Source organism: Barbus barbus (genome assembly GCF_936440315.1).
Source record: "Barbus barbus genome assembly, chromosome: 15".
Classification (NCBI taxonomy): domain Eukaryota; kingdom Metazoa; phylum Chordata; class Actinopteri; order Cypriniformes; family Cyprinidae; genus Barbus; species Barbus barbus.
In genome coordinates, this window is record NC_136743.1 from 1,672,444 (window position 1) to 1,685,770 (window position 13,327).

Below are 13,327 nucleotides of genomic sequence, written 5' to 3' on the forward strand. Positions count from 1 at the left end.
GCCAGTTCTGGCCTTGATTGATGTCAGCGGAAAAGCACTTATTACAAAATATTACCAGCAAACAAAAACATGTTCTAAGAACATTTGCTAACGTTCCGAGTAAGTTCTGAAAACCTTATTTCTGGATGCTCTCTGCACGTTTTTTAAATGTTTTAAAACAAACGTTAAGGAAAGTTGCATCATCATGAAATGTTTTTTAAATGTTACTACTTGCTTTAGAATGTTTCGTGAACGTTCAAAAGTAACATTTAAGAAACATTAGATCAACTAAAACGTTTTGAGAAAAACCCATAAATAACGTTTTGAGAACATTAAGATAACTTTGACGTAACGTTCATAACTTTGAGAGAGTCTTGCCCGGACGTTCTGCGGACGTTCCCTGTCAGCTGGATAGTAGCTTGTTTTACTGTTATTGCGATTTCTTGAAATCAATAAAATACATGAAAACAGATGCTACATTTTGATGAAAGATTATGAAGAAAAACATTTTTGTTTGCTCTCTGATGAGTCGCTCACAGTCAGACCATGAAACGAGAACGTAAACAGGGTGAATTTTGATTTTGTGTGTTGACTTTAATGTCAGTGTTTACCTGCACTCATTTTCATTTGTAAATGCCACAGCTTCACTGTCAACACCTGAGGACAGACATATTACACATATGAATCATCATGTTGCTGTTTGTTCATATTAATCTCTCCCCTGGTGTGGTTTCTGCACCACAGTGACCTCAAAAAACACCAGTTAAAGGACCGAGGTGCATCTTCTGTTTTCCCACCACAACACCAAATGTGGGCGCTTCCTCCTCTTTAATGTCCCTGAAAGTCCTGTTCACACCTCCAGCCAGAAGCCATTTGCTTCGCTTCAGTTCTGATTATGGCTCATTCAGTTTTAGATTATCCGAGGCGTCAGCTCTCCAGATCTAAGATTGATTTAGGAAGTGCTAACACTGCCTTTACACCAGCGAGCTGTTTTAACAAACGCAAGGTGAAAAAAGAAACAGGTTTATTGCTTTTGAAAGCATATCAACATGTCATATGTTATCTCAAATCTCAAATCTATAGGTATATAAATAGCTATAAACCATAAACTCAATGTGTGTATTTCATTTTAGTTTACTGGATCATTTATCTTAACAACCATTTCCAGTTTCTCAATATAGTAGTGTGGCGACCCATATATTTTGGCAGAAATACCGCTGTAAATATTATATATATTACTTAAATATTTTTCAAAATATATATATACCTAAATATACTTTCTACCAATATGTTTTCTTTAAATTATATTTAAAAATATGCTTTAAAACTGCAAAATAGTAAATATGTTTTCTCGCCTCTAAAATACATTGTGGTTTGTGAAGGTTGAAGTGAAATATATTTAAAATTTCAAAAATATATTTAATTGAGATTCACTGTTTACAACTCTTGTTTAGCATATATTTAAAATATATATTTGGTGGAATTTATTTATTTATTGTACTGTGTGGGGCTACCAGTGTTATTTATATTTTCACATAACATAGCATTGTTTTGAATGGTTACCATATTTATTCATACTCATATTTACATGATATTCCAATTAATATCATGGTACTGTGATCCCTAAACAGCTTGGTACTTTTGACAGTGTGCTCTAGCCTATTTTATTTATTTATTTATTTGATTTTATTTTTTACATGTGCCTAACTGTTACCATTCTGCAGCATTTTAATTCGATCCGAAGAAATTTTGAATCGAATCTGAATTTCTGCGATTACGATTCTATCGCTGAATTAGCGCTAAACATTTTGCGTAAAACAAAAAAAATACACAGTATTCCATGGCTTCCTGTTGCCATTCTTTTAAAACCTGGGTAGGGTGTGCAGGGAAGAGAGGGATGGCTTCAGTGTTAAACGTGTTTTCATTGGCCACCGAATATGTCAATCAAACGTCCCTGGAACCCTATTGGCCAGTTCGGTGGGTCTACCGCTCCATTTCGCACTGTTTCTCAGTCCATCTGTCTTTAACCGTGCGTCGTCTCATTCCGCGCGTTAGTCTAGTACGGCGCATTTTACAGCAAAATCCTGCTCATAGTACGATAAAGTGAGATATACCGTTGCCCGCATTATTTCGCAGTTTATTTGTGTTGAGTGTATGGTAAATATCAAAGTAATCGCGTCATAAACCCAGTCCTAGTTTTCTGGGCGTTTGAAATCAGACACCGCTATAACGTCTCCTCTCAGCGCGGAGGGATACACTGCTGGGGCTGACAATGTGGACGGTGCTAAAATGTCTCCTCGGAAGATGAGATGTTACATTTGTAGCGCTCAAAAGAATTAGAATAGAACTTTAGGCAGAGTTACATTTGTGCGCGGTTACATTGTAACAACACTCGACGCGGACTGTTCGCGTTTCCCGGGGAATTGGACGCGTTTTGTACCGTTTATTAGCGGGACCTGAGGCGCGGAGGGGGGAAATTTTGTCCCCCAACTTTTCTGTTTTTCCTCTCGGGCTGAAGCGCTATTCTCTCCCGCTGGATGCCGCACGCGTGACGCGAGGAACGGTGAGTATTTACCGCGTTTATCGGATTTTACACGAGTAAACGTGCACGTTTTTGACTTTACCGCGTGTGTTGTGATTAATGAACTTTTTTTTGCACAGTAAATGTGTGTGAAGTGTTTTGTCTCTGAGCTTCGGTGTGTGTGCGGGGTTCGAGTCCGGAGGAAACGGCTTCTTTGTTCAATACTGGCAACAATGTCAAGTTTAAAACCCCTGTATAGCTCGTTTTTACCACAGTAACTGTGTGTTTACAACTTTATAGAACATCTGCTGCCTCTTTCGCTTGTATATTTGCTGCAATTGGGGTATTTAAAGTTTTTGATGGTTATAACAGATGAAAGTTTGCACTTGGGTTGAATAAAGTCATCTGTGAAGTTCGGTTGATGCGTTTTACATTTGTTGTGTAAGGAGTTTCCTCCTATTCGCAGTTCTTCTAATGTCCTGGTCTGTTTATTGGACTTTTCTTGGGAAATAACTTTTCTTTTTTCCACTTTTGGAATGGCTTTCCTATCTCTTCTTGTTTGGAAAACTAGTGGAGGTGTTTACATACTCTGATTATCTCTATTCTCCCAGATGGTGTGTTTCTTGTGTAGTTTTCAAACTTTGTGTCGAGGACCGTGTGTTTCTTTGTGTTGGAGAGGGTGGGGGTGGGGGGTCTTGTTCACTATCTAGGGTGAACGTGGCCTGAAGTCTTCATGTGTTTCAGCCTGTTGCTGATCAAGCTTGCGTTGAGTCCTATGGGTTATTTTCATATTTTGGATGTTGGATCTATAATGCTACATTTGTACGTGTAGAAGCTTGAAGCCAAGAAGTACTGTGGTAACACCATGGTGTAGTGATATCACATGGAGCTTTTATATATATATATAATAGTGGTGCTGAATGTGCATGTGGTGTTTACATTGTATTCTTTAAAGATATTGCATGTTTCATGCTACAAGTAAACAAATCAATAGAAATGTCATTACATATGTCCAAAATGACTGTCATATACTGCTGCCATGTAACAAATGTCAAAAACATCTGTTCTAAAATGCATGCCCAAAAACATGATTTTACCCACTGATTTGAAATGAATAGTCTAAAAATCCATGGTATTTACTCTGTATTTTCAAAAAATGGTGTAGTACTTTTTGGGATTTTATTCCCAGTGTTGTTTGCTCTCAAAACCATGGTATTGCAGATGCTACTGCTCAAGCATTTAGGTAAAAAAATGTTTTTGTTTTTTTAGAGCAATTAATACTTTTATACATGAAGGATGCATTACAATTGATCAAAAGTGACAGTAAAGACGTTTATAACGTAACAAAATAGTCAACTTCAAATAAATGCTGTTCTTTTGAAGTTTCTATTCATCTGTGAATCCTGAAAACAAAATGTAACCGTTTCCTCAAAAATATTATCAACATTGATAGTAATCAGAAATGTTTGTTGAGCAGTAAATCAGTATATTATTATGATTTCTGAAGATCATGTGACACTGAAGACTGGAGTAATGATGCTGAAAATACAGCTGCAGATCACAGAAATACATTACATTTTAACAGATATTCACATAGAAAACAATTATTTGAAACTGTAATATTTCACAGTTTTCTCATTTTTTAACAAATAAATGGAGACTTGGTGAGGCTGGATTTAAAAACATCACAGTATACTCCATGCTCAAAACCATGGTCTTTCCATGCTACATGCCCCAAGCACTTTTTGATATTCTTTTGTCAGTGTAAACTGTGCATCCCAAAAGTGAAAGTAAATCCATTATTGTGCTGGCTTCATTGTAGCAATTGTGATCTTTAATGTTTCACAGTCATCTACCTGTTGATCACCAATGGAGGTGCTGGTTATGATTCCAGTGAAGAAGGTGTTGTTGGCGCAGTCATGATGACGAAAGTATTTTTGGAAAAGGCTTCTCACTTTTCTTGTGTCTGTGTGATGCAGTGCTGATGTTTAATGAGTTGCTTCATGAATTAAGGAAAAGTGTCAAATCGCAGTGCTTTCTTTGGTTCTGCGTGACGTGATATTTGTCTTCTGAAAGCTGCCAAAATGGGTTTTTTTCAATATTTCAGATTGAAAAGCATTTATTGCATATAAATTAAAGCAAAATGTTTTATATAATAGCTTGCATCCCTATTATCTATTAGAAAAATGTTCCATGTATAGAAATAAACATGATATTCCATGCTATGGAAATGTTACACATGCATCGTTTAATTCTAGGAATCATAGTTGTTTGTCCAAACTAACTAGTTCCCATACTCTAGGTGTGGGTAAGTGGGTGGTTATTTCTCAAGCACTGGACTGGAGACTCGCTGGTGGTCTCTCTTGGTGGTTAACCGACTTCAGATGTGGTGCATTCTGGGAAAACACACTATTACAGCAAGTCTGTAATGTAGAGTAGTTCTTCAGATGGAAGCGGCAGACGGATTATTTTGGGTCATATGCATTCACGTCAGATTTGATTACTAGACCCAGACTTCATGGATGATCTGAAAGCACGGTTGTCTATTATGCATCTCCTTCCCTGCAGGATCATAAACCTGTTTGAGCTGAGAGAGAAAGAGAGACGTCGAGCGAGAGAAGCAGATCAAGAACACACAGGATCAGGATGGCGACGGTGGGGACCGACATGGAGCTGAACGACCTGTTAGATTTCAGCGCTGTAAGTCAAAGAGACTCTTCTGCTGGTTTTAATAACAGATATTCATGGATAGTTGACATCTAATGTCAAGCAGTCTGACAAGCAATAAGGTGCAAGAAACTGTGCTGTGTTTTGACTGTATTGAATGGTAGTCATAACTAAAGGCTGTTGTTAGGCCACACACGTGTTCTCATTATATTGTACCTTTTATTATTATTATTATTATTATTGCCTTTTTTACTTCATAATTGGTGTTATAGACACAAAATATATAATAGAAAAATGTATATGAAAATATATGTATATAATGTTTTTGTGTGTGAATAAATCTGTTACTAAGATACTATTATAGTTTTTATTAATATTTAAAAAAAAAGAGAGATTTTATACTTTTTTAATTTATATTTTAATTTGAATTTTAGTTAAAGTTTGGGTAATTTTAATGTGTATTTATCTATATGGTCATTAATTATTTTTCCAGTTTTACCTAATTTTAGTATATGTTAGAAGTGGGCGATATGGCAAAAATATCATATCACGATTTTTTAGAAATATCACGATTTGGGGGGGGGGGGGTTGCGTTTTGTTGTTTTAACATTAAAGAATTAAAAATCTGTTATCTGTCTGTCGATTCTGTCATAGTGTTTTATATTTATACCATCATTTACTCACTCAAAATTAGTTTTAAACCTGAATGAGTTTCTTTCTTCTGCTGAACATAGATGCAATTTTGAAGAAGGTGGAAAACCAAACAGTTGCTGGTCCACAGTGTCTACCATAGTATTTTTTTCCCTACTATCAAAGTCAATGTGGACCAGCAACTGTTTGGTTACCCTCATTCTTCAAAATATCATCTGTTGTGTTCAGCACTAGAAAGAAATTAATACAGGTTTGGGACAACATGTGAGTGAGTAAATAATGACAGAAATTTAATTTTAGGGTGAACTGTCCCTTTAATGACAGGCGGCTGCATGTTTAGTGTCCTGTCCCTTTAAGAGCTGTACGCATGTAATATACAGGCACGCATTCGTTTGTCTCGGCTGTTTACTTTCATTTTAGACATAACCAACTAAGTCTATATGTAAACCTTGTGTGTTTTGACAGTATTAGTTCAAAAGATAACTTAGTTGAGTAATCAGGCGATCACATTTTATTTACACTTAATTAACCTGGAAAAATAATATAAAACTCAAATAAATATTGAAAAATAAAATTGTATTAAATGTTGTTTGTCTTCTATTACTGATGCATAAGATCTGTAATACACATGTTTTTGTTTGTTTTTTGAAGCAATGGTCTGTATTTTCTCTGCTAATATAATTTTTTCTCTCTTCGGTAGATGTTTCCTCATCCAGTGTCAAACGGGAAGAACCGAGGCCCTGCTTTACCCAGCAGTCAGTTTGGTAGGCAATTTAAATTCGCTCACTTTTATTACTATTCTGATTATAGAAATGACTGATTCAGGATACAGAGAAAATGATATAATCTGCTGATGGCTTTCACGCTTTTGTAAAATGGATTTTAACATAAATCCCACATGCAGAACTTTCTTGCCCGGCACACGTGTCGATGTCGTTAGAGTCTGAGTGTTTGCGAAGCCTGTTTGATCCTCGTCATTCTGATCCATCCTGCTCTCGCTGTTTCATGTTCTCAGCTGTCGACCCTCCATCATGGGGGAGGAGGGGATGATGGGAAATGATAGTCGTCCTCTCACCCCTGCGAACAATGTCAACAAACATTAAAACAACACGCAAAACAGCCCCCCGCCAACTGCACCGCCTCACCCAAATGGAGTCTCTCTTCGTTAGAGACATTCAGATTCTTTTTGATTGAAATTAGAGGTTTTTCGGTTGAATGGGTGACTTCACCGTTTGCACTTTGCACTGTGGGGAAGTCGTGGCCTAATGGTTAGAGAGTCGGACTAGTAATCGAAAGGTTGCGAGTTCGAGTCTCCGGCCGGCAGGAATTGTAGGTGGGGGGAGGGAATGTCCAGCGCTCTCTCCACCCTCAATACCACGACTGAGGTGCCCTTGAGCAAGGCACCGAACCCCCAATTGCTCCCCGGGCGCTGCAGCATGGCTGCCCACTGCTCCGGGTGTGTGTTCACGGTGTGTGTGTGTGTGTGTGTGTGTGGATTTGTTCACTACTCACTGCTGTGTGTGTGCACTTGGATGGGTTAAACGCAGAGCACCAATTTCGAGTGTGGGTCACCATACTTGACAATACGTCACGACTTTTTTTACTTTACGACTTTAACTAAAACAAACTTTAATTCAGAAGGAGCGCTTTTTTATTTTGTAGTGTCACCAAGATCTTGAGTAAATGGTATATTTTGGTGTTTTTATGCATGTATTTATATACAGTAACTTTTTTGATCCACTTCAAATGTTGACTAAAGTAATTTGTCCTAAGACAAGAACGGGTATTGTTTCGGTTTTAGGACAAATTTGATGAAAGGTTTTGATTCACTTCAAATGTTGACTATATATATATTAATCTAAAACAGAAGCATTAGACCGTGACGTCATATTTTCCTGCTAGTGCTAAACTGTATAACAGAATTTGGCCATTTTTTTATTTATTTTTTATCAATGAATAAATTAAAATTAGGGCTTGATCAAGTCGCGTGTATTCAATAAGTATTCAAATTCAATAAGTGTCTAAATATTAAACCGCAAAAAGTCTTTTAATGTGAAGTCTCAGTCTTCATGACAACCTGCCAAAATAAAAGTTCAGTTTAACTTGAAGAATTTGAATTGTGAAATATATTACTGTTATGCAGTAGAATATACACTTCAAAGTACAAATAAAAATAAAATTTAAAAGGGTAGATTACCCAAATATTAGTCCAAGATTTACTCACCCTCAGGGCATCCTAGGCATGCCTGACATTCCTCTTTCAGACAAACACATTCAGAGTTATATTCACATTGTCCTGTTTGTTCCAATCTGTATAATTGCAGTGAATGGTGCCTCTGTTTCTGAATCCGAAAAAAAAGTGTCCATTCGTCATAAAACTACTCCACACAGCTCCGAGGTGTTAATAAAGGCCTTCTGAAGCAAAACGATGCTTTAGTTTAACAAACATGTCGATTCTTAAAACTTTATAAACTGTAATGTGCAGCTTCTGGTCTGTCAAGCAGGCGCGTTCACAGGTATTGACATGAACGCACCATTTTAATCAAAACAGATACAATTTACTTGTTCACATGGTTTTCCTGTGCTGTACACAAAACTCGGTTCTTGTGAGATTACACGCTTCTCCCCGGAGCTTGCTCTCGGCCAGACTACAGTCTTCTTTCCGGATCTTATATTCGCCTTTCGTTACGTCATACGTTCGACCGCCTTGTTGTGAACGCGCCTGCTTGAGAGGCTGGATGCTGCACATTACAGTTTATAAAGTTTTAAGAATCTACATTGTCTTAAACTAACGCATCGTTTTGCTTCAGAAGGCCTTTATTAACACCCCGGAGCCGTGTGGTAGTTTTATGATGGATACTTTTTTTTTTCCAGATTTAGAAACCGGGGGACCATTCACTGCAATTATACAGATTGGAACAGACAGGACAATGGCAAATATAACTCTGAATGTGTGCAAACAAAATCCAGTGATAGAGCGTCTCAGGGTCATTGCGGCATGAGTGAAACGTTCAAAAGTGTGGGCTCACGTTACAAAACTAAGGATACCAGTGTCAGATGCAATATGCAGTAGTGTAATAGTGAACAAAGAAGGCAACACCAATAATATAATGAAACATTTACTATCAAAACACAACATCTACCTCGAGCAATGCGCTGTATTTGCTGTCTCCTGTCTCCAGCTCCAACTGCAACTCGTGAGACACATTCACATCAGCGGTAGACTTGCACTCATGAGACACTGCACTTATTCGCAATCACATTATTTGCATGTGCTTTAAAGCCTGGCTGGTTAAACATTTCATTCGCGTGCTGTTCTGACTTGCGCTTATTCAGAGCACTTACACCTAGGGTGACCAGATGAGATTGGTTGAAATTCGGGACGGGGGGTAATGAATAATGAATAATAAAGATAATGAATTTCAAACGAAAGTGACTGAACCAATCATGTTTTTATTAATATAAGTAGCCTACATATACATATAATTTTATATAATATAGAAGTAACGTTAGGCTATTTTTATACTTCAAACTGAAGTTGATGAACCAAAAAAAACAAAAACAAGATGCTGCAGCCAATGAGCAGCCGGCGGGGGCTGGTTGCCAGGCTGCAGGATGACTCAACCTGGCTCCACGGACAGTTTTTTATGTTTTATCAGACAATAACTGTTTAAGATTTTGCTTCAGTATAATTTTCGGGACAATTAGAGCGGGATTCGGGATTCGGGACAGCAGCTTAGATTTCGGGACTGTCCCGAATTTTTCGGGACGTCTGGTCACCCTACTTACACCTGAAGCTGAATCAAACAGCACCTGATAACTAAGTTATCTTAGTTATCATCTGATTACGCTAATACTTCATAAATACACAAGGTTTACATATAAACAGTTAGTTATGTCTAAAGTGAAAGTAAACAGTTGAGAGAAAAACAGATGCGTGCAGCTCTTAAAGCGACAGTACTAAACATGCTGCCGATTGTCATTAAAAGCATAGTTCACCCAAAATGTATAATTCTGTCATTATTTACTCACTGTCCTGTTGTACCAAACCTGTATTAACTTCTTTCTTGTGCTGAACACAAAAGATGATATTTTGATGAATGTGGGCAACCAAACAGTTGCAGGTCTCCACTGACTTTGATAGTAGGAAAGAAATATGGAAGTCACTGGGAACCAGCAACTGTTTGGCTTCCCACATTCTTCAAAATAATTTATTTTGTGTTCAACAGAAGAAAGAAACTCATTCAGGTTGAAAATAACTTGAGAGTGAGAAAATGATGACACAATTTTAATTTTTGGATGAACTATTCCTTCAATGTTAATAAAATAAAACACAAAGAGAAAAATAACTCTTTGCTTTTGACTGAAGAACTTTAATAGAGTTGCTAAAGTTCAGCAGTAATAAAATAACTTGAAATTTTCAAGTACTTCTCACATCATATCTTTTTGCAGCAAATAGTATCAAAGTATCGGTATCAGTATTGATAAAATGTAAACGATACCCATCCCAAATGGTGGTCAATGTTGTTTGGACTCCACGTTTATCAGAATATCATCTTTTGTGTTTTTCTGATGAAATTGTCATCTATCTGTCGTCTTTTACTCGCTCTGGTTTTTGGGTGAACTGTCTCTTTTAATCTAGTTTGAGCGGCTCTGTTTGAAATCAGATCCCGTTCCGGAGACGCTCTCCTCTAAGAGAGACGGTTGGTGTCTTTGTCCAAACGGCACAATCCTCCACACAAAGGACAAAAGTTCTTCATAACTCAATAGATGCCATGTGGAGAAGCGCATGGTTTCAGCACGGCACTCCCATCGCGCTGATTGAGAGAATATGAGTGTTATGACTGAATCCAGCCGAGACGTATCTGCTCATCAAAGACTAAAACCACATGCTTTCTTTTAGCCTTTTTTTCTGTGTCTTTGAATAGCGAGTGAACCGTCCTGCCCAGTGTTTGCGCTTTGTAATTTATTAGTCGATTGTTTGACATTCTGTGTTGATTTGAGTGGGAGTTATTGTGTTTTATGACACACAGATGCAGCAAGAAGTAGGATTTGCTCTGAAGTTTGAGGCCGTTTGCGTTTGTCACCGGCCACAGTTTCTTTTACTGAGTACCTGAAACTGAGAATAAGTGAGATATTTATAACAGCAGAACTTGAGTTAAAAATACAGACAAATGCAAAGAGTTTTCATGAGTAGGAAAGAAGAATCATCTTTCTGCTACAGCGACAACATTCAGCGTATCACTTCATGTATTTGCTCTGAGAGGACTTTCTTTTGACTCATCATTGAGGCTAAACATTGAAAATGTTCAATGCAAGAAACAAAATACTGTAAAAAAGCACAAGGGTTTTGCTAAATGAATACTAAGAGAATTCTATTGGAAATTTCAATTTGTCAACTTAACAGCTCATGTCAACGTTCACTGCATTTCTGGATTTTATATCACTTACTGTAAATATTCAATAAACTACCATTACTACGTAAGACTGATGTTATATACTATACATGCAGATTAAATTAAAATAACCCAAGATATGCTCATGAGTGAGAACTAGTAATATGTTTTTTTTCATGTTTTCACAATAGTAAATATTACTGTTTATAGTCCAGGGATTCTGAAATGTTTTGTTTTTTTTGTCCGCTGAATCATTTTACTTTAAATATGGCTTTTTTTGGACTTTTCGTTTGGGCCACACAGCTGTTATTGCAATACTGATTGAAAATCTTCAATGCAAGAATCAAAATACTGTAAAAAGCAAATCACGTCTTTGCTAAATGAACACTAAGAGAAATCTATAGGAAATTTTAAGTTGTCAAATTAACAGCTTAGACTGGCGATAACTGCTTTTCTTGATCACCAAACTCATTGCACATATTGTTAATACTCAATATCCAAAATAACAAGGCTGATATTATATACTTAACTAAGACTTTTGATATGCAGACTACATTAAAATGACCTGAGATATGCTTATGAATAAGAACTAGCAATAAATCATGTTTTTTTTGTCAAATATTCACATTTGAGGACTTTGTTGTTGTTTTTTTGAGCTGGCATTTTGCATGCTTCAAAATATTAATGGTAAATATTGCGACTCATTCTAGTCCAATTTGACCTGAAATATACTTTAAAAAATAATAAATTAAATATTAAAGTTTATTTTTAATTGATTTGCTCTGAAACGGTTTGTTTTTTGTTTTCTGACTCATCATTTAGGCCACACAGCCTTTAATATAAAATATTTAATAATAAAATATTCAATGCAATATTCTAAAAATCATTTTTAGCTTATATCAACATTCACTGTGTTTCTTGATTTTGTATCATGTAAATCATCTCACATTGTAAATATTCGAAATAGCACCCAGACCGATGCCATATACTGTACTAAGACTTTCGATATGCAGACTAAATAAAAGTAACCTGAAGATATGCGTATGAGTCACATGGAGTGAGATTTAGTAATAAACGGTGTTTGTTTCAGAGGCTGTATCTCTTGAATGCGATGTTTTGATGTGTTTGTGTATCTGGGACCCTTGTAGTCGTGACTCGTTCGGCTCGGCGTCTCTCTCCTCATAATTATAGCTCTGCTGTCTTTGTGTGTGAATGTATCTGTCCTGAGTCACTCTGAGCTCACAGACTCGCTCACGATCCCCTCGGGACAGAAAGTCTTCCATGGCCGCGGCTAACGCCTCTGTTGTGTCGTGTAATTAGCGTGTCTATAGGTAGGTAGCATGGAGCTCAGGATGACACAACAGGACGGCCATGATTCATCTGCTCATAAACCAAGAACTACAACCTGCTCTCAGTGATCAAATGTCTAGATTTTTTTTATACAAAATGCACCCATATAAATTGTTATAAAAAGCTAAATACACTTTGAACCTTCTTTTCAAAACATTTACTCACCCTCAAGTTGTTCCAATCCTGTATAAACGTCTTTCTTATGCTGAACTCAAAGGGAGATATTTTGAAGAACGTTTTTGACATGTTTGTAACAAACAGTATTGAATTAAAAAAAAAAACATTCTTCAGAATATCATCTTTTTTTGTTCAGCAGAAGAAAGAAATTCATACAGGTTTGGAACAACTTGAGGGTGAGTAAATGATAACAGAACTTTCATTTTTGGGTGAACTATCCTTTAAGACCCCCAAAAATGCTGATGTTGTGTAAATGCATGGCCAAAACGCATACGTTTTCTGTTTTTGTTGAAAATGGTGTCATGTAAATGCCTTATTAATGATCATTAGTTCTACTGGGATTCAGTTAGGTGTTTACAAGACAAACTTTTCAAATAAAACAAACAAAAAGCTTTTTTTCTGCATTTAAAGGGAAAGGGAAGTGGTGTATGGCCAAGTATGGTGACCCATACTCGTAATTTGTGCTCTGCATTTAACCAATCCAAGTGTACACACACACACACACACACACACACACACAGCAGTGAACGCACACACACAGTAGTGAACACACACCCGGAGCAGTGGGCAGTCAATGCTGCGGCGC

At 36.9% G+C, this 13,327-nt stretch overlaps 1 protein-coding gene across 3 annotated transcripts in view; it reads left to right on the forward strand.

The window, feature by feature from the left end:
- The first annotated feature begins 1,989 nt into the window (after positions 1-1,989).
- The window catches only part of LOC306881196 (transcription factor E2-alpha-like), a 50,352-nt gene continuing 39,014 nt past the window's right edge, over positions 1,990-13,327 (forward strand). The window contains exons 1-3 of one of the 3 annotated variants that reach the window (XM_079435145.1): positions 1,990-2,542; positions 5,069-5,200; positions 6,519-6,582. In XM_079435145.1, the coding sequence (XP_079291271.1) occupies positions 5,147-5,200; positions 6,519-6,582 (118 nt within the window). In that variant the 5' untranslated portion in view covers positions 1,990-2,542; positions 5,069-5,146. The remainder of the gene's footprint in view (positions 2,543-5,068; positions 5,201-6,518; positions 6,583-13,327) is intronic. The other 2 variants (XM_079435146.1, XM_079435147.1) reach the window with 2 other exon arrangements.